Source organism: Oncorhynchus kisutch, linkage group LG29 (assembly GCF_002021735.2).
Source record: "Oncorhynchus kisutch isolate 150728-3 linkage group LG29, Okis_V2, whole genome shotgun sequence".
NCBI lineage: Eukaryota > Metazoa > Chordata > Actinopteri > Salmoniformes > Salmonidae > Oncorhynchus > Oncorhynchus kisutch.
Genome location: NC_034202.2, coordinates 13,276,320 through 13,297,388, shown reverse-complemented (window position 1 = coordinate 13,297,388; position 21,069 = coordinate 13,276,320). Strand labels below are relative to the sequence as shown.

General features: G+C 44.4%; 1 protein-coding gene across 1 annotated transcript; it reads right to left on the bottom strand.

Moving 5' to 3' along the window:
• Window positions 1-3,239: 3,239 nt before the first annotated feature.
• On the bottom strand, window positions 3,240-20,667 carry enc1 (ectodermal-neural cortex 1). The gene is made up of 4 exons (XM_020466301.2): window positions 20,091-20,667; window positions 13,152-13,379; window positions 11,389-12,998; window positions 3,240-7,710 (listed from the first exon to the last, which is right to left on the bottom strand). The coding sequence occupies exons 2-3, from the start codon at window positions 13,371-13,373 to the stop codon at window positions 11,445-11,447; spliced, it is 1,776 nt and encodes a 591-aa protein (XP_020321890.1). The 5' UTR covers window positions 13,374-13,379; window positions 20,091-20,667; the 3' UTR covers window positions 3,240-7,710; window positions 11,389-11,444.
• Window positions 20,668-21,069: the final 402 nt, after the last annotated feature.

Below are 21,069 nucleotides of genomic sequence, written 5' to 3'. Positions count from 1 at the left end.
ACCCAATTGAGGAATTATTCTCCACATGGAGGTGGAAGGTATATGATAGGCGCCAGTCACAGGCAGCAGAGAACTGGAACGAAAGGCGGCCAAATGAGGTGTTGGCTTTAGGTATGATCAGTGAGATACACCTGCTAGAGCACGTGCTACGGGTGGGTGTTGCCATCGTGACCAGTGAACTGAGATAAGGCGGAGCTTTACCTAGCATACAGGTCGCAGTGGTGGGTGGTATAAGGTGCTTTAGTAACAAAACGGATGGCACTGTGATAAACTGCATCCAGTTTGCTGAGTAGAGTATTGGAAGCTATTTTGTAGATGACATCACCGAAGTCGAGGATCGGTAGGATAGTCAGTTAGAGCTGGCACAACTCAAAGGACATCTCTCTCTTTTCAACTCTACTTTCACAGAGGAAAGGTGTGTGTGTGTGTGTGTGTGTGTGTGTGTGTGTGTGTGTGTGTGTGTGTGTGTGTGTGTGTGTGTGTGTGTGTGTGTGTGTGTGTGTGTGTGTGTGTGTGTGTGTGTGTGTGTGTGTGTGTGTGTGTGTGTGTGTGTGTGTGTGTGTGTGTGTGTGTGTGTGTGTGTGAACTGTAAAGGCTGAATCAGAGAGCTGCTATATGTGTTGCCAGGCGATGGTGACATGCGGGGACATTGTTTTTATCGCCTGAAGGCACATCGTACACGCTGCCAGTGTGTAAGTGGGTACCTGGGTAGGCAATCATTCTGTTCCTGTTATAACTTAGATGCAGTTTTTCTTAGTCTGAATACACTTCTTTGCTCTCTCTCTCTCTCTCGCTGTCTCTGTTAGTCCCTCTCTGTCTCACTCTCTCTTCCTCCCTCCATCCATCCATTCATCCATCCATCTGCAACACACACCAGAGGTTTGAAGTGAACTTGGTGAGGACAGACTTCCTACTGTAGTAATCACTGGAGGTCAAGTCATCGTTGGTATGTTATGTTTAGGGAAATAGGAGCTATTTACTGCTAGAAATGATATTCAACTTCCTGTCTTGATTAATAAGGGAATATTACTCACAGAGGGGCACTAGAGGGGCCTCCCAGTCCCTCACACACATACCCATACATCAACTCATGTGCTAGTCTGTGTATCCTTATTATGCAGTATTGCCGCTGGGGGAGAAGAAACGTACTTACTTAGTCCTCGTCATCCTGGATGGGACATAAGGCCGCAACAATCTTGAGTCGGTCTTTGGCAACAGCTTGGCAACAGCTTGTGCCCTGTCCCATGAGGAGGAAAGGAAAGAGGGAGGAAAATTCATATAATCTCACTCATTCACTGCAAAAATGGCTGTGCATCACAAACTGTTGTTTGAAGCTGAATGTCCAACCTATAAATGTTTATGCTTCTTTCAGTTGCTTTCCTTTGAAAGGCTGTGTGTGTGTTGTGTTTGTCTACATTTAGGGCCAGGACTAGAGCCAGTTCAACTGGTTTTTCTCAACCTGCCATCACCGATTAGGAGTTGTTTCAGACAATGAATGTAAACAGAAATACTAAGTGGAGCAGAGAGGAGAGGAAAGGAGAGCATAGAAGCTGGACTCCACAGTGCTTGAGAAATACAGTGATAGGCTGAGTCTCAAATAGAACCTTGAACCCATATTGCTCTGCTCAAATGTAGTGCACTAAATAGGAAATAGTGGCATTTGGTGTGCTGTCTTAGTGAGCAAATGGGCTGTGCTGTGTGCTCTCTGCTCTGCAGTATGCAAACTAATGGGATGCTAAACGTGTTAGAGAGAGACGTCAAACACATGGAGTCGACAGTTGCCAAGCAGTTCTGCACTGTATTCTCTGCACTGTCTCATGTGGAAAGATTGAGTGGAGGGAATAGGAAGTGAGAGATGAGGGAGGGAGAAAGCGGAGAGGAAGAGATAATAAGAAAGTGATATAAAGGCTTTTTTTTTTGTTACATTTTCATGATCTCCTTCTCTCTCAGCCCCCAGTGTTTTCATCAGATAAAGGTTACTGTTGCCTAGCTGACTCGTCAAAAAAAGGGAAAGTGTCTGGGTTGTGTTTAGTTTCCTTCTTCCTTCCCTCTCTCCCTATCCTCTTCCCCTTTCTCCCTCTCTCTCCCTCTCCGTCACTGTGACCAGCTGCGATTACAGAGGAGCAGCGGTGCCGAGACCTGCTTCTTTAACCTCATCAATCCAGCCCCAGCACTGCAGGGAGCCCAGCTCAGAGAGAGAGAGCAGAGAAGAGCAGAGCGGAAAGCCAGAGGCATAGATAGGATGATTTCAGTCTCTCCTCCAACAGAACAAAAGGATGTTTGGATGGATAATACACTGGGCTTTAATACCACTAGGACAATTAAAGTGAACTACATTCCCTGTAAAGCTGCCTAACTATATGAAACGGGGTAATGAGCTCGCTAGGCCTTCATGACCCAACGCTATGGTGCTGCTGATGGAATGAGTGCGTTGTATTTTTCCTCATACCAACTACTACTCAAGAGTGATGTCAAAATATTTGCAGCAGGTTCATGGGGGAAGTTTGCCTCAGGAGTGATAGATAGCCTATATGTAAAACCTTCATATGCTTTGAGTGTGTAGCCTGGGAAAGGTGTTGGATTTTGGTTTAAGCAAAAATCATAGATTAGTTCAAACCAATCTTAAAGAGGCTATTGTGTGTGTGTGTGTGCACCAAATAGTTACACAGTTAATATACCAAACATTAGGAACACTAATATTGAGTTGCACCCCATTTTGCCCTCAAAACAGCTTCAATTTGTCGGGGCATGGACTCTACAAGGTGTCGAAAGCGTTCCACAGGGATGCTGGCACATGTTGACTCCAATGATTCCCACAGTTGTGTCCAGTTGGCTGGATGTGCTTTGGGTGGTGGACCAGTCTTGATACACACGGGAAACTGTTGAGCGTGATAAACCCAGCAGCGTTGCAGTTGTTGACACAAACCGGTGCACCTGCCAACAACTACCATACCGCATTCAAAGGCACTTCAATCTGTTGCCTTGCCCATTCACCCTCTGAATGGCCCACATACACATTGTCTCAATGTCTCAAGGCTTAAAATCTTTCTTTAACCTGTATCCTCCCCTTCATCTACACTGATTGAAGTGGATTTCAAATGTGATATCAATAAGGAATCATAGCTTTCACCTAGATTACATTTGTCAGTCTATGCCATGGAAAGAGCAGGTGTTTGTAATATTTTATATACTCAGTGTATAAAAGCTCAATTGCAAATAAAGACAGGCAAGGCAAGTCATTACAGTCAAGAGGAAAAACTCTTATGTTTATTTTGCTATGAATTTCACATTGTGAAAAAAATCTGTCACATGTACAAAACAATGTTGTAAAAAAATTAAAATAAAATTTTACTTGGACATGAAAAAGAAATTAAACATTGATAACAGTGCTTTTAAAGATGCATCCTGTCTGAATTTTACATCATTTTGGTGAATGCCTACAGCAAGCCTGCTCTCAGCAAGCCACTCTCATGTGACCGAGCTGAGTCTCGATAAAGGGGGAAGAGAGAGGGGGCAAGAGAGAAATGAGAGAGGTGGAAAATGCCACTCAACAATTACGTGTAAATTTGAGGGGCAGTCATTGTTGACCGTTGCCAGGGTCATTTGTTGTTCTAAAAGGGATTATACTACGGGTGGGTCTAATCCTGAATGCTGATGTGTTAAAACCGCATTCCAGACAGTGTCTATTCCACAAATTACCACCGGCTAAATCTATGACTTTAAAATGCCTGTTTCATCTGACTGTGCAATCCACTGTCTCATCAGCCCAGCCAGGCAATTAATAAACTTGATCTACACTATAAAAAGTATCTGGACATTATCTCACATTTATTTTAGACTAACATTTTGATTTCAACATTGGAGATTTGTATAAAACTTGCTGTCTGTCTCTCTGACATTTGCAACATTGTTTCAATATTCAAATTCGATCTCGAGCTGTCCCATAGTAATGAATGAGTCGGGACGAGACAGACAGGCAGGCAGCGTTTCTCAGCCAGTCAAAATCATGAATCAGCTGGCATAATTTTTGGCATACGTACAAAAAAATGTCTATTGAAAAAAGGTTCAACTAAACTCAGCTAATTTGCAGTCTTTCCAGCTTCAGGTTGAAGTGATTGTGTTACTGTAGCTGTATTGTTGGCTAGGTACTCTGAACAACAGTGTCCTGATGAGGGAGCACATTTTCTATGCCAGGCGAAATCGTGCCTCATTAACTTATTGTTATGGATGTATCCAAATAAATGTCACTAGAAAACAGCTTAAACAAATGTAAATGCAGCTACTTTGCTGTTATTCTGGCTGCACTTTTTGACATGACTGTAAATTACCCGTAGTTGGCTAGCTAGCAAGCAAGGGGTAAGAACGTTGCCAGCCAGTATGGCAATGGAACATTTAGAACGAACGATGGGGACGCGTCTCTAGCAACCATAGATTTGTGTCAGGACTATATCTGTGGAAGGATTAAATAGTATGAATAAATTAATCAAAATAAAGTTTAATGAAAATGTGTCAATCATTATTTGAATATGTTGGTAACCTGTTGTATAAAAGTGATAATGCCCTCCAAGCCGGGGTTTGGAGGATATATTGTCCCGTTTTGCGGGCACGATTATGCCAAAACAACACCCATGCCAATTTATCCTCCAAACCCCGGCTTCTCGGGCATGATCACTTAAGTAACCCGCTTGTCTGATTTGTGAGGCCAGTTGGGCAGTGTTCTGTGAACGGGTTGGTTAGGGGGTGGACATCAAGGTGTTAATGAGTCTCCATAGAATTCCTCAAACGATTCCTGCTTTTGTAGGCCTGGGAGGTGGGCTATGAAGTAGGTAGCTCACACAATCAAACAGGAATGTGGAATGTTGCCCATTTAGTTCTTAGGGGTTGAGGCGATTCACTGAATACAACCATTATACATCCTGGGAAAATCTATACAACTGTTAGCTTTTTTGTTGACATACATAATGATTTCATTGATGCTAAACTGTATATGTCAATGTTTTGGCCACCTAGACAGATAAAACAGACAAAAAGTACAGAATTCCCTTTTTTGGTCTTAGGAACTCTCCACTGTCATATTTCTTCCCATAAATCAGTGACACTATTGTGAAAAGCACTGCGGTGTCCGCCTGCCCTTATCAACACCAACACACCAATTACAGGATTCAACGAACCCATCCGCTTCCTCATCTCTCTCATTTTCACACTACACTAAACGGGAAGTATTCTGACTTGAGATCTACATGCTCAAATTGTCATGCAAGTCTCCCGTTGATATTAATAAATTATTTACAAGAAAGTCTGATTTACATACACCCATCTCAAGTCAGAATATTTCATATTTGAGTGTGGGACTTAAAGGGCCCAGGGACTCAGAGGGGACCTAGTGAGGGGACCTAGAGTAACGCCTGAAGGGGTTGAGCCCAGGGTAGATGTGACACAGTCAGTCCCCCAGCTGTTCCAAGGACAGCTGCCACCTTCACATTCCTCACATAACTGCACAGGGCCTGGCTAGCGGTGTCAGGGTCACAGGGTGTGTGTTTGTGTGTGTGTGCGTGTGTGGTTTGTGTGTCACTGTGCTGATGTTCCTGACAGTTACTGCACGCCTCTGCCGCTAGCTTCGAACACATACAAATTCTCACAGCCTGCTTGTTTTTGTCATTAACATTGTTGTTGTTGTTTTTCCTCTAGCAGTGTCTCTGTTGACACAACAACAAGGCCATTTGGTGTAGCGCTTTAAGCCCCAGTTTGACCAGAGTCTGTTAGTTAAATGTAATCAAATTAAGCAGATATGCCTCATAGAAGTCAAGTCAACATTAATATGTGAGATATTACACTACCCACTTGCACTCTGGGTAATCTGAGCGACGTCCATCCTCCCCATGTCCATCCCTACTCTGACCCCTAACCCCTGACCTCTTAACCTCTGATCTGTACACCTCACTGGCCAAATGGTTGGAGGTGTTCATACAACCCCCCACCCCACTTTAAAAAGATAAGGTTCCACATTGGGAGAAACTGTGCAAAAAAAAGCAGCCCAAATGAGATAAAAAATAGAGCAGCTTTAACTTGGGCCATGCATGATATACCCCGTTAAACGATAAACATTCATTCACTTACTAATGTATGAATGCAGGCAGAGAAACAATATATAGGATTAAGCATTATTTTACATAAACAAATAAAGTAAAGTCATTTTCTTATAAATGAAGACTTCTGAAACATAATACATTGCAGCAAGATCAGAAAATTAATATTTTCAGTTTCAGTTTGGGTAAGCAAATTGACAAGATTCTCTTGACCAGAGAATTTCATGACAAACGTATCAAGTCACCATGACCATAGATGTTTTGAAGAATTCAGTATCACCGTTTAGGCAAAGCGGAAGATCAATCCATCAGTACTCCAACAAAACAATACTTCTCATTGGAATAACATCAGAACAATCCGTAAATAGTGTCCAAGACTAAACAGTATTTTGTGTAGTACTACTGAGCTTGAATGAGGATTTTGTTCAGTTCTGTGTTGCATTGTCCTTTACTGTTCTTGGATTTGTGTTATTTTGCATGGGGAGAGTGTAGTAGCCTACAGCCAAAATGGGCTTCCTTTGGGGTTCCTCACATCAATATTCATGTCACCCCCTCTGCCAACCCCCCTCTCAGGCTCAGCTGGTGCTGGCACCTAAAGTCCCCAGGACACGTAGTGACAGCTAGAGCCAGGTCTCACACAAAACTGCCAAACAGGAACTCCCAACGCCCATTACAATGTTTTAAACCCCAAACGCCCACTAGGTGATGGGGACGGGAAGAGGAAGGGAGGAGGTTCTCTCACTCTTTTTCTCTCTCTCTCTCCTCTTCTTTGGCTAGGGCAGAAGGTCTGGTGGCCAATAGAGCAATATAATCTCTCCCAGATGGAACGCAAGGAGTCTAATGTGTCAGATACACAACGGAGGCAACTAACAGAACGGAAGAGTAAAGAGTGGAGGGGAGGAGAGAGAGGGGATGTTGTTGTTCCTTCATTGTGCATATCCTGGATCAGTTTGTGGATCAGCTGGTTATAAACAAGCTGAAGAGTTTTGTCTTTGTCCTGTTCTCTGGTCTGGTCACACACATGTTGATCACTGACTCTCCACTCTCCTCTCTCCATATGTATCCTATGTCCAGCCAGGTATTCTTCATGCCATTATATTAAAGTCCCTGTGCAGAGGGCGTGTTTTTTTCAATTTTTTCCCCCAGTTTCATTTCACAGAATTATCAGAGAGAGAAGCGCAACGACATAGCAATACAACAAAGTCTTTCATGATTGAATGGAAAGGAAGTGAAGGCTGTGTGAGTGTGTGACTGACTGGTATGTTGATGGTTATTTTATGAAAGGCTGCGAAGCAACGGCGTCATTTGCCAATAGTACACTGGGATTAATAAGGGGTTGTTGCACAAGCAGCAGTTTGTTGAGCGTGTTTGCATGAACAATATCCAAACCTCCCTCTCAGAAACGATATGACATCATTGACATTGTGACATCATTCTGTGTACAAGGACCTCCCAGGAGCATTGATGGTTCTTTAAACATCTGTGTACTCACAGCATCATCAGGATGGATCAAGGTGTTTTTTCACACTCACACCATGGTTCAGGTCTATTTATGGATTTTTTTTTTTTTTTTTTTGCACAGACAGGAAGTTCCAATCCAGTGGATGATGCAAAACAGGGAAATCTAAGGAAAAATAAGAGAGAGAAAAAAAAGCATTAGACAAAGAACACGACAGAGGACTTGTGTGAATGAAAAGCAGGAACGCAAACAGTGTTTAAGAGGTCATGGGAAGTATCTCTCCTTTCATGCCGGCAAAAAAGACAAAATAAAATGAACACACTCCGTAAGAGTCACTAGTTCAGGGGTGGAAAAATCACTCAGATAAGGCTCCAGATCCTATCTTCACTATTTTACCATAACCCCTCATTCATTTTCACTATTTTACCATAACCCCTCATTCATTCAAACAAAACAGACACTGCCTGCCCTGGCCTGGCATTTGCACCTGTTTCTCTACAGACGTGTGTCAGCGATATCAAGTATTAAAGCTAAAAGGCTAATTCTCTCCTCTGTGAACGTCCTCTGTGAACGTTATCCACTTTCCTCCCATTTCCTCCCCCAAAACAGTTAGGGTTTTATTTTTTTAGCATTCCCCCAACTCTAAATCCAGCTAGATATTTCACATCTGACCAACTTTGGTTCTGCATCTCATTTCTGACCTTTTTGTTTTAAAAGCGCATATCTTTATTTTTCCAGCATTACACCACCGATGATTTATAGCCTAGGGAACACCCCATATCAATTTGAAAGATATCCACCCCCTCCGTCTGTCTCGCCTTCTTCCCTGTGGCCCTAACTAGAGGGCCGAGGGGGGAAGCCGGTCTTACAAATGGCTGTGGTATCTAGAGGATACACACACACACACAGGCGCACACAAGCACACACACGTGCACACACGTGCACACACAGGCACACCCAGGCACACACATAACAGTAGCCCCCGTACATCCAGTGCAAGCAGCCAACTCTTCCTCCCAGAAGAGGTTTCTCATTTAGGCTTGGAGAAGCTCTAGGTATTCTAGCCCAGCGATGGGCAGATCTGCCTGGATGTCATAGCATAGCGAAGGAGGAATAACAATAAGCAAACATGTGTATTCTCTCCAACGCATCAGTGGAATGAGCAATCTGACTGATAAAATAAACCTAATTTGAGATTTTTGGGGGGGTTCTATAAACTGGAGTTCGCTAGTCTTTACCAACCTTGGAAGTTACGAAATAGAATGATAACACATTTGATTTTATCAGTATTGGCACTCTTGCGAGACTAAAGCAGATCTCTGAATAAAAACATGGATTTGCTTGAAACCAGATTCCTTTGGGGCTTTAACCAGCAGGAAGGAATATACCTAAGAAACGGAAGGGAGGAAGAGAGAGGGGAAAATAAAGTTGAGTCCCTGTGAAAAGTGTTGAGTAGAGACGGTTTCAGAGATGAGTCATTGAAGAAAAAGGGCCCCTTCTAAGTCAGGGAGCATTTCATCCAAGGAGAGCAGAGCAGAGAGGAGAGGCATATCAGCATCCCAGACAGAGCAGTGAGGCTGCTCCTAGCCGCTCCCTGGCATTACCAAACAGGAGACTGGAGCATGCTGGACAGCTGCAGCCCAATCATACTTCTCCATCTCCATCTCCATCTCCCTCTCTCTCTCTCTCTCGCGATCTATCTCTCTCTTTCTCTGTCCCTCTCTCTTGGTCTCTCACTCACTCTCTCTCTCTCTCTCTCTCTCTCTCTCTCTCTCTCTCACTCTTTCCTGTTTCTCTCACCCTCTCTTTGGCTCCCATCTCTTATGAGCTGAGAGCACGCAGCCATTTCACAAAAGGTTTGCGAAATAAGGTCTGTCAAATGTGTGTGTGCATGCACGTGTGTGCACGACTGCCTGTTTGCGTGTGTGCATGTCTGCCTTTATGCATTTGTGTATGAGTGTGAAAGCGAGTCGGACTATGACACCAGGGTCTCCAGTGTTCAGAATGAGCAGGGTTGCCAATGGTCTATGCACTACATCCGTCTGGCCTGCTTATCGTCACTGAGGCCGAGAGAGGTTACTATATGGGCGTACAAATTGACAAAGGGGAGAAGTGGGGAAGACTGAGGCTGCTCAGGCCAACAGTGAACACTCACCTCCAGGTTAGGCACTTTTATTTGTCAGGGCATGGTATATGTGTATGTGTGTGCGTGCGGGCTGTGTGTTTTTCTCATCTGTATGGCTGTGCAGCCGTGTTTTCTCTAAAAGACGGGCGCCAAAGCCTTACTCCTTCCCCACTCCTCCCTACGACCACCCTGTGTCCTCCCTACGACCACCCTGTGTCCTCCCTACGACCACCCTGTGTCTTCTCATCTCAGTAACCCCAGACAGCAACTGAAGAGCAGCAGTCTGCCTCCCTGAGTCGCTAGTCTGCCTCCCTCCCTCCCTCTCTCCCTCCCTCACCCCCCTCTCTCTACATCCATCCCTCCCTCCCTCTTTCTCTCCCTCCCACCCACCCACCCAGCAACACACCATAAACACATAAAAAGGAGGCGATTGAGAGTGGATTAGCCTCAGCAGGCTGTGGTAGCCTGCCTGCCTGCCTGCCTGCCTGCCTGCCTGCCTGCCTGCCTGCCTGCCTGCCTGCCTGCCTGCCTGCCTGCATGTCGATTGTTTAATTGGCCTCCCCTCCGCTCACTCCCCTCAGACAAATTTCCCCCACAGGGACAATAAAAGTATTCTATTCTGTTTCAATTACCCCTTTGTCCCTCCTCCCTCACCCCAACCCTGCGGCCTCAAAACTCACTTAACCTACCCATACGAACCCCTATCCTCTATTCTAGCCCTCCCACCCCTCTCTCTACATGGTCCCCCACGCACATGCACAAACACAAAGGGATGTCCAGCTATGGTGAAATATGTGGTGGGATGCATTTAGTTTATCCCTGTATCTGTGGTTTTCCGTGGTATCGACAGACACAACCACTCAAAACACACTCAGTACTCAGACAACGGAGGCTGTGTGAAGATGTTGCTTATTCAAAAACAATACGCTTTAGTCTACCATCCTCCTCTTCTCTCCTTTCCCAATGGGCATCTCATTCTCTCTCTCCATCTCCATCTCCTCAGTAGCCAGACATAGCAAATCCAGCTTTGCTGCTGAATCACTGAGCAATCACCTACTGGCATCATGGGAGAGATCTGTGTCTGTCATGGAGTAGATTCTCCTGAAATGTAACTGTACATACAGTATGTATGTTTGACATGATATGTATGTGGAAAATATGTCCATCCATTACATGCTGTATTTGTGTTGGCTCTGCCTACACATTATTTTAGTAGTGCCAGACAGAGAGTCAGCAAGCCACACATACTGTCTGCTCGGGGCTGAAATCCAGGCGACAAGACTAGGAAATAAATAAAGAAGTCAAATAGCAGCGGCTGCTTGGTTAGTATTCAAAGCATGCAGTTCAGCTATGGCCAAATTCTCGTGGCAATATAATTAGTCTATCAATAGTCAATTTGTCCTTGATTCAATCAGGATATTTGTCCTTGTCCTTGTAAAAGAGAGACGGCTACTGAATGAAAACAGCTGGGAATTAAAGTTACAGAATTGAAGTTACTGTGAATGTTCCAAAACACAGCCCTAATAGATATATGACTGAGTGTGTTTATAAGAAAAACTGACAACAAGAAACTCATGCACTCAGCTCGGCTTTGAAACTCTCCAGTTTGGACTCTCCAGAATATCACTTATACATTATACATTCCATCTCTCTCCCCCACAGTAACAAACAGACAACAACACAGAGAGCGAGAGAGATAGAGAGACTTATCTCCATACCTCATGGGAGGGGGGTTGGGATGAAGGTGTCAGGCTATCCCAGGATCCCTTGCAGCTCAGGCAGGGAGATGTTTCCAGGTGCTGACGAAGGCTGTTGGGATGAGGGAGTAGGGTACGGTAGTTATGCTGTTCCACGCGTCCAGCGTCGGATCATAACAGTCCAGAGTCTTACACCGCTGCGTGCCAAAGTAGCCCCCCACCACGTACAGTTTGTTACCTGACGCCACGGCCTGGCAGCTCATTCTCTTGGCTGTCACGTCTCCCACTTTAGTCCACTGGTACGTGTCGCTGCTGAACTTATAGGCCGAACACGCTGAGAACTCTGTGTCCCCACCCATCACAAATATCTGGTTTCCAAGGACAGCAGCGGCGGTGTAGCGCCAGGGCTGTGGGCAGGAGGCGGGCACCGTCCAGCGGTTCTCCTGCGGGTCATAGCACTGCACCTTGGGTAGTTTGTCGTGGGTGACGCTGGTGCCTCCGAAGGCAAAGAGTTTCAGCTTTACGCTGACCACTGCTGCGTTGCTCACACCCTCCCTCAGCGGCGCCACCATGGTCCATTTATTGGCCCCCGGGTCGAACTGCTCCACCTGTTTCAGGGACACTGAGGGCGAGGCGGGGAGGCAGCCAGTGCCGGCCGTGTGTCCTCCAACTACGTAGAGGCAGTGTTTCAGCTCGGCCGAGCCGTGGCCAAAGCGAGCGATGAGCATGGGCGCCGCCTTGGACCACTCCTCTTGCAAGGTGTCGTAGACCCACACGTCTTTGGACACACCGTTCTCTGAGCCCCTCCCGCCAGTCACATAGACATTACAGCCGATGGCGCAGGCGCTGAACTCCTTCCTGGGGCTGGGGATGTCTGCCTTGGGGATGATCTCCTTGGCCTTCTGGTCCACCAGGTACAGCTTGTCACACATAAAGGTCTGTCCTCCCAGCAGGAACAGGGCGTGGCTGGTCTTCCTGGGTCGGGCGCAGGGGCTTTTCACCACACCATCGTTCTGAAGGATCTTCAGCTTGCAGTGGATAGCCTCGTCCACCAGCTCCTTGCTCTTCAACTGGTCATTGATCAGCTCCTCTGTGGACACATTCTCCATGAGGAAGATGGCAGGGAGTAGAGCCAGGCGGACGGTCTGCAGCAGCTCAGGCAGGTTGCAGTGCCTCCTCTCCAAGTCGTAGTTGACCCAGTTGAGGGCAGCCTCGTAGACCAGCCTCTCATCCTCTGTCTCCAGCTCTTCGTGGGACAGGAGCTGCACCACCATGTCTTTGGGAAGCTGGAGGAAATCCTCTGTCTTGCAGATGGTGGGGAAGTTGCTGAGGCACATGCCCCAGGAGAGCTCAGACAGCTTCGTACACTGGTGGGCGTCGGAAAGCAGCAGCATGCCCAGGCAGTTGGACGGGTGCAGGTTCCTCTCCAGGAACTCGGCGCAGGCGTCCCGAATGTCCTGGAACTCCAGCATGTCCCCGGCCTCAAGGAGAGACTCTGCATTCTCCTCATTGATGACAACCCGGGATGTGTAAGCATAGTCTAATAAGAGCTCCAGGACCTCCGGGTGGATGGAGTCCCTGAAGTCCACCTCGCTGGCCTGGCTCTCCTTCAGCCCGCCAGAGAACATGGCCTGTCAGAGAACAAAGAGGATCGGAAACCAAGAGTGTTAGCTAATTAGTTCGTAAACCTTTTAGCCCAGCTAGTGTTAGCATGGCGGATAATCATGCATGTTTTCTTATGGGAAATGCTAACGGTTCCCTCTCTTGGTAATAAGTGTCTTTACCTCAAAGTAGCGGCTGCAGGCAGCCAGCACAGCACGGTGGCAGGGGAAGGAGCGACTCCCGGCATGGAGGAGGACGTCGGTGAAGAGACGCTGCTGCCGCAGCGTGTTCAGGTGCATGAGGACGCTGTCGGCATACGATGACTTGTGGAACAGGTAGATGTTCATGGAGCCGGTGCTGGCACGCGACTTGCGGTTCTCGTGGACGCAGACAGACATTTTCATTGAATCCTGGGAAAGAGAAGAAAAAACAGAAATTGGATTTAGAATACATAACATATCATAACAAAGTAAAACACACAGCCATTGGCATGAGTGATTCACAAAATGAAAACCAGTAGCCCATATATACCCAATAATATGGAAACAGAAACATGCATGATACGATATTCAAAGCATGGGGACATAGGGACTTTGAACTGTAGATTTTTGACCAGAAAACCAGAATATAAATGAAAGCTAGTCCAAGCTAAACCCTGTTAGAGTGCATAACTCATCTCTACACAGTCCTAGGGAAGAGTACTGAGTCACCATCTCAGTCTCAGGGTGCTTCCCAATTGGCACCCTATACCTTATATAGCCATATGGAGCCTTGTCAAAAGAATGCACTATATAGGGAATAGAGTGCCATTTGGGATGCAGGCTCAGTCACATTTTGATTCCGGGGACAGGTGTCTGATGTGATCAATATCAGCAGGGTCGCTCACTGGGCTAGGACAGGCTGGTCTCATAGACAAGACTTAACATAGTAAACAAAAATCCAGAACACTCAAATACATTTGGTATCGTTACATAAGACAGAAGGTTACTTAAGGGAAAAATGAAATGAGGGTGGTGGGTCAGGGTGGATGGGTATCTGAATAAAGCGAATGTCTAGCAACCCAAATGTTGCGTGTTCGAATATCAATACTGACAACATCAGCAACATTGCAACAACTTACTACTTTTTAGATACCTTGTAAGGGTTGGCTAGGGGGAGAAAACTTTCAAAAGTAAACAGCAAGGCATGTACACCCCTAGAGTTCCTTAAGGAACAGATGCTCGCCAATGGTTTACATTTGCACCTTCGGTTAGTTGAGGGGTTCTTAGAGGAACCTTTTTGGTTCAATGTAGCACTGGGTTCCTGGAGGAACACTGGAGTGGAAGCATGGATTAGTAGGAGTGTGGCTTTTTTTGGTGCCCCGTTAGAGTAAATGTCAGTCCTGTTCATCTGTTCTGTTGTATTGTCATCACATGTTAAAGCTGATCTAAAATCAAAAATGTCTCAAGTGATTCCATACATTGAAACTATACTGAACAAAAATGTAAACGCAACATGTAAAGTTTTGGTCCCATGTTTCATGTTCTGACATTTTTTTAAATCCCAGAAATGTTCCATACACACATATATTAGACTGTGTGCATCCACTGCACACTCCATCGTGTTGATCATGATGGTGATCTAGTCGGAAAAAAAGCTTACTTCTCTAAAATGTGTGAGCACTAAATTTGTTTATATCCCATTTCTCCTTTGCCAAGATAATACATCCACCTGACAGGTGTAGCATATCAATAAGCTAATTAAACAGCATGATCTTTATACAGGTGTACCTTGTGATGGGGACAATGAAAGGTCCACTTTAAAATGTGCAGTTTTGTCACACAATACAATGCCACAGATGTCTCAAGTTGAGGGAGCATGCAATTGGCATGCTGACTGCAGGAATGTCTACCAGAGCTGTTCCCAGAGAAATCTTCTACCATAAGATCCATCCAATGCCGTTTTATAGAATTTGGAAGTACTGGCCTCACAACCGCAGACGACGTGTAACCATGCCAGCCCAGTACCTCCACATCCGGCTTCTTCACCTGCACACAATACCCCATAATGACAAAGCGAACACAGGTGGTAAGAAATGTTTGCAAATGCATAAAAATAAAATCCCTTACTTACATAAGTTTTCAGACCTGAAAATGTATGTATGAGACTCAAAATTGAGCTCAGATGCATCCTGTTTTGATTGATCATCCTTGAGATGTTTCTACAACTTGATTAGAGTCCACCTGTGGTAAATTCAATTGATTGGACATGATTTGGAAAGGCACACACACATGTCGATATAAGGTCCCACAGTTGACAGTGTATGTCAGAGCAAAAACCAAGCCATGAGGTCGAAGGAATTGTCCGTAGAGCTCTGAGAGAGGATTGTGTCGAGTGGCCTCACACAGTGGCCTTCATCATTCTTAAATGGAAGAAGTTTGGAACCACCAAGACTCTTCCTAAAGCTGGCCACCCAAGCCAAACTGAGCAATCGGGGGAGAAGGGCCTTGGTCAGGGAGGTGACTCTGACAGTGCTCTATCTCCTCTGTGGAGATGGGAGAACCTTCCAGAACGACAACCATCTCTGCAACACTTCACCAATCAGGCCTTTATGGTAGAGTTGCCAGACAGAAGCCACTCCTCAGTAAAAGGCACATGACAGCCTGCTTGGAGATTTCCTAAAGGCATCTAAAGGACTCTCAGACCATGAGAAACAAGATTCTCTGGTCTGATGAAACCAAGATTGAACTCTTTGGCATGGATGCCAAGTGTCACGTCTGGAGAAAACCTGGCACCATCTTTACGGTGAAGCATGGTGGTGGCAGCATCATGCTGTGGGCATGTTTTTAAGCAGCAGGGACTGGGAGACTAGTCAGGATCGAGGGAAAGATTAACGGAGCAAAGTACAGTGAGGTCCTTGATGAAAACCTGCACCAGAGCACTCAGGACCTCAGACTGGGGCGAAGGTTCACCTTCCAACAACGACCCTAAGCACACAGCCAAGACAACGCAGGATTACCTTCGGGACAAGTCTCTGAATGTCCTTGAGAGACCCAGCCAGAGCCCAGAATTGAACTCTTTCAAAAATCGCCGGAGACCTGAAAATAGCAGTGACACTCCCCATCCAACCTGATAGAGCTTGAGATGATCTGCAGAGAAGAATGGGAGAAACTCCCCAGATACAGGTGTACTAAGCTTGTAGCGTCAAATTCCAAGAGGACTCGAGGCGGTTATCACTGCCAAAGGTGCTTTGACAAAGTACTGAGTAAAGGGTCTGAATACTTACGTAATGTGATTATTTTTTTTGCACACATTTCTAAAAACCTGTTTTTGCTTTGTCATTTTGGGGTATTGTGTGTGTAGAAAAAACGATTGAATCCATTTCAGAATAAGGCTGTAACGTAACAACATTTGGAAAAAGTCAAGGGGTCTGAATACTTTCTGAATGCACCATATGCCCTACTTTGAAGTTTGACGTCACAGATGTGAGTTTTATGGAAGAAGGCACAAAATGTCATTGTCTTCCGTTGATAGATACAGACAGGTGCAGAAGATGGCCAGTAGCGATTAAAAGACTGGAAATATGAACAAAACACCACTACAGCCAATCTTGCAAATCGATGTGTTTAGTAAGCACTTAATTGATGATGACTATGAAAGAGATATACAATCAGAAACGATGGTAACAAAACACAGAAGAAAATTCAAAGACAGAGCTGTACCTTCTGTATTCCCATGGATTGGATCTGTCACCATGCCAAAATACAGAGGCGCTTTTGAGAAGAGAAAGTGTCAAAGCGAGCGTGCGGAAGTTTGTAGTCTAGTCATCGCAGTTCGAGTTGATCTTATAGTGTTGTAGTATAGGCGCTGTACTGGTTATCATATGTTGAAGAGATAATACACAGTAATTGTGTCACCTTACATCGTAATAAAGAGTAAATTTTGTCATGTCATATTGCAGAATGGACAGAATAAAAATGAAAGGTGTTGTTGCATTTTAAAACATTTTAAAACCTTTTACTACAGTGGGCTTAATCAGGGTCACACAGAATGTTTATTGGTAGTCTTAAACAAATCTACTTTGAAACAAAAGCATACACCTTACACACATGGTTGTGGCCTTTAAAAAAAACACCTGCATCATGTCAGATGTAGAGTTGAAATGTATTACAGTGAGTACTTGCATCCCAATATTACACTTTATATACATCACAGAAGATGTAATATGTGAAATATAACAAAACTGTTTGACATAGATCGCAGCCGGCCGCGACTGGGAGACACATGGAGCGGGGCAAAATTGGCCCAGGGTCGTACGGGTTAGGAGAGGGTTTGGCCGGCAGGGATGTCCTTGTCCCATCGCGCACTAGGGACTCTTGTGGCGGGCCGGGTGCAGTGCACGCTGACACGGTCGCCAGGTGTACGGTGTTTCCTCCAACACATTGGTTTGGCTGGCTTCCGGGTTAAGTGGGCATTGTGTCAAGAAGCAGTGCGGCTTGGTTGGGTTGTGTTTCGGAGGACGCACGGTTCTCGATCTTCGCCACTCCCGAGTCCGTACGGGAGTTGCAGCGATGAGACAAGACTGTACCTACCAATTGGATACCACAAAATTGCGGAGAAAAGGGGGTAAAAAAAAAGTTACATGAAAATATGTAAAATAAAAATAATAAAAAATGAAAATACACAGTTTCTATGTCAAACTATTTTTTAAATTATATTTTATATATTTTTTTTAAAAGTGTATTTTCTAAGTAAAATTTTTAAAAATGAAAATGAAAATAATGAAAATAATAACAAACATTTTTTGTTGAAAATACACTTTTTTAAATATATAAAATATAAACCAAAAAACTGTGACAGAAACTGCGGATTTTCATTTTTTTTTTTTACATAAATATTAATTATGAGATTGTAAAACATATTAATAAAATTCCAGCCATGAGGCCAAAGAGGGCACCTTTGGTCATTGACTGCAGGAAAGGGCAATTGACTTAGTATCAGGTTTACTATTTTTTTTCATAATAATAATCACCAACGTCTGATATGTGTTGGCTAGCCATGGTTCATTTGCATGACAACATTTCATGTTTTTAACAACTGTATAGCCTTGCGGGAAATACATGGTCCTGGGAACCACCTGGGGTAGGACTATTTGGTTGCATGTAGTCTGGTCTATTGTGTATTCGTAACCCCCACCTCCACCTGTCGATAGTGGTATACTATGAGTATCCTAACAATATAATTACTTTGAGCCCCTTTGCCATAGAAAATATATTACAGATTATAAACATCTGTGGCCCTCCGGTAGTTTTCTTCCTCACTCTCAAATATTTTGTCGTCAGACATGTTTGTAGGTGGCTGTTTACTTCGTATAACTAATCTGTAATGCTAGGCTACTGTTTTCACTTCTTCCCCATTCAAGTTGAATTTAGACAGTTTTGTAGCTTCAACAAATCTAAAAGAGGTGTAGGAGTTCCTCAAAAGCCTGTGCTAATCCCAAAGTTGGATCAGTTACCACTTTATTACGAGTGGCGCAGCGGTCTAAGGCACTGCATCTCAGTGCAAGAGGTGTCACTACAGTCCCTGATTTGAATCCAGGCTATATCACATCCGACCGTTATTGGTCACAATTGGCCCAGCGTCGTCCGGAGTTTGGCCGGGGTAGGCGGTCATTGTAAATAAGAATTTGTTCTTAACTGACTTGCCTAGTTAAATAAAGGTTCAATCAAATATTAGCAATGTTAATATTATATTTAAGAATATGTCATATGCATAAATATTCAAGGACATTTTTATTTGCAGTGTACAAACTTAACACGATTGAACGGAATGACATTAATGCCAACGGGTGGCCAAAATGAACTATCTGAAAGCCACACCTTCAATAAACTGCGCCTCCAATCTGATATCCAATCAACAATATATTATTAAAAAGGTTCAAAATTGAACCCCTCCCTCACAAAAAAAAAGATCCCAGTTTGAACCTTTACACAGGGGTTCCTCAAACACCCTTTTCAGAAGGGTTTCCTCAAAGATTCTGCCAGTGTGGCAACACAAAAGGTTCTTCCAGGCACCTTTACTTCTAAGAGTGTAGACTATATCCTTTAACTGTTCAATCGCTGCATGAAAAATTAACCCTGTCACCGGGCAAGATGTCAACAATACCCGTCTGGGTAAACTGCCACCATATGCTCATCTGCAGTGTATATTAAATATAATCTGTCCTAATTGTCATGTAACCGATATAATCAGCGCGGTCCCCAACCGGGTGTCACCATCTCTGCACGAGAGGTTAATTGTGTTAAAGCCCAACGCTCAATGGGACTAAAATTGAGGTCCTTACCGAATTTAACCAAATTAGAAACATAAATGACACATCAGCAGCTATATTGGAGCCATATCGCACCTGGTGCCCCGATTAATACGGTTACAGCTGTAATAGGGCACGCGGAGAGACCACTTAGAACAGACCGGGTGCAATCAATGATAAGAGAACACAATATAAAGGGTATCCTAAAATGCAAGAGTTACATTTGCAAGGGATGATTTCTTCTGTTTACAAATAGCCAATAGCCTCATTTGGTGTGTTGTCTAGATGGGCTGGCTTGAAGACGAGCAATCAAATATTGTATTTAAACGACATAGCCTGCATAGTCTAAAACTCCTCATAGCCTACCTATGTGCCCTAACAATAGCACATTTTATATGATCACAATCCTTGCTTTGTCTTGCTTCTCTCCTTGAGTTAGGCTAGAATACATGCAGCCTAGAATAATAACATGATAATGCAAACGGTAAACAAAATAAAGTTCCCTATGAATATTGCCCTCTAAACTGTTATAATTTGGCATCTGATCTCATATAGACCTACGTATGATGAATTGCTTTAAATATCTTGCTGCAAAATGCATTAAAACAACGTGTCTTTAGGCTATGTCCATAAATTACGCGTTTCCCAAAAATAAGGCACAATAATGATGGAGCTTCTCGGTGAATTCTGAAGTCCACGACGCCACATCTCAATAGATAATGAGAAAATGAGAATGCTCAGCTTCTCCATGCATGGATATAAATCATAACAATAATGACAATTAGCAATTCTCTAATGTGGAAAATACAAGTACGCTTTGTGCCGTACATACCTCCTTAGGTGGGAGTTCAATTTTGTCCGCTTTATCCCTCGAACATGCCACTGCTGTAAAAGTAGCCACGATGCTGGTTCAAGCAAGCCACTTGTGCTTGTGAGTATGCGCGTCTTGTGTTCCTCCGTAAGGATTAGCTATATTTGGGGAGGACCTGGACACTATTTCTATCCCTATAGAAATGTCAATGGACTCGAATCATCCAAATGTTTAGTTCAGTGATTAGATCTCCAGTTCTAAATTCAGCGTTCTGTCCAGGTTAAAATAAGGACCAATAAATACAAAATAAGGAAAAGGATTTGCGCTATCAGCCTGACTCCAGACTTGCGTCTGATCCTATAGCAGTTCTATGTCGCTAGCTAGTGCGTGTCGTGCGCTCGGTGAGTCGGGTCTTCCCTAGGTAAAGTCAATGGGGTGTGTTTATAGTGAGAAAGGGGGAGGACCGTCCCCGTGTCGAAGAAGCGAGTGGGAGGGGTATGCAAAATAGCCTATTGTTGTGGTGAGAACCAAGCAGCAACAGAGGTAGAGGCGATGGATTGAGAACGCAAGACCTGAAGATCGGCCCTCTGTTGATCAGATGGCAAGGTGGAGGTAATAAAACAGTAAACTAGTGTGAAAGCCAGGGAGAGAGCCCAACTGCCGACTCACATCCTAGAGTGTGAATATTTACTCATCTGCAGAACTTTATTACAAACGGAAGTTTGACAGACGAACTGGATCGTGATCCATGAGTAGGGCTATACTAGCGCTTCTCGTGGCTCCAATCGTAAGCATTGGCTCATTCCACATCCAACGCTGAACCGAAGCTCTTTCTTAACCTTTATAAGACTTGTTTGAGATACGTTTTTAGAAACATTTGGAGCTTAACCTTCATATCAGCAAGAATCATTTTCAAAAAAACAAAACGTGTTGTAACTGAAAAATACTTTTGGTTGCTGTTAACATCCAAGGACCTTACTTGTTATGTTCAGAAACAAAC

What these genes read in the sequence shown, in the direction of transcription:
- enc1 (XM_020466301.2), bottom strand. Translation starts at nt 13,373, where the DNA reads ATGAAAATGTCTGTCTGCGTCCACGAGAACCGCAAGTCGCGTGCCAGC. An exon ending in CCTGCAGCCGCTACTTTGAG is followed by an intron (nt 12,999 to 13,151) that starts GTAAAGACACTT and finishes GTTCTCTGACAG; the next exon opens with GCCATGTTCTCTGGCGGGCT.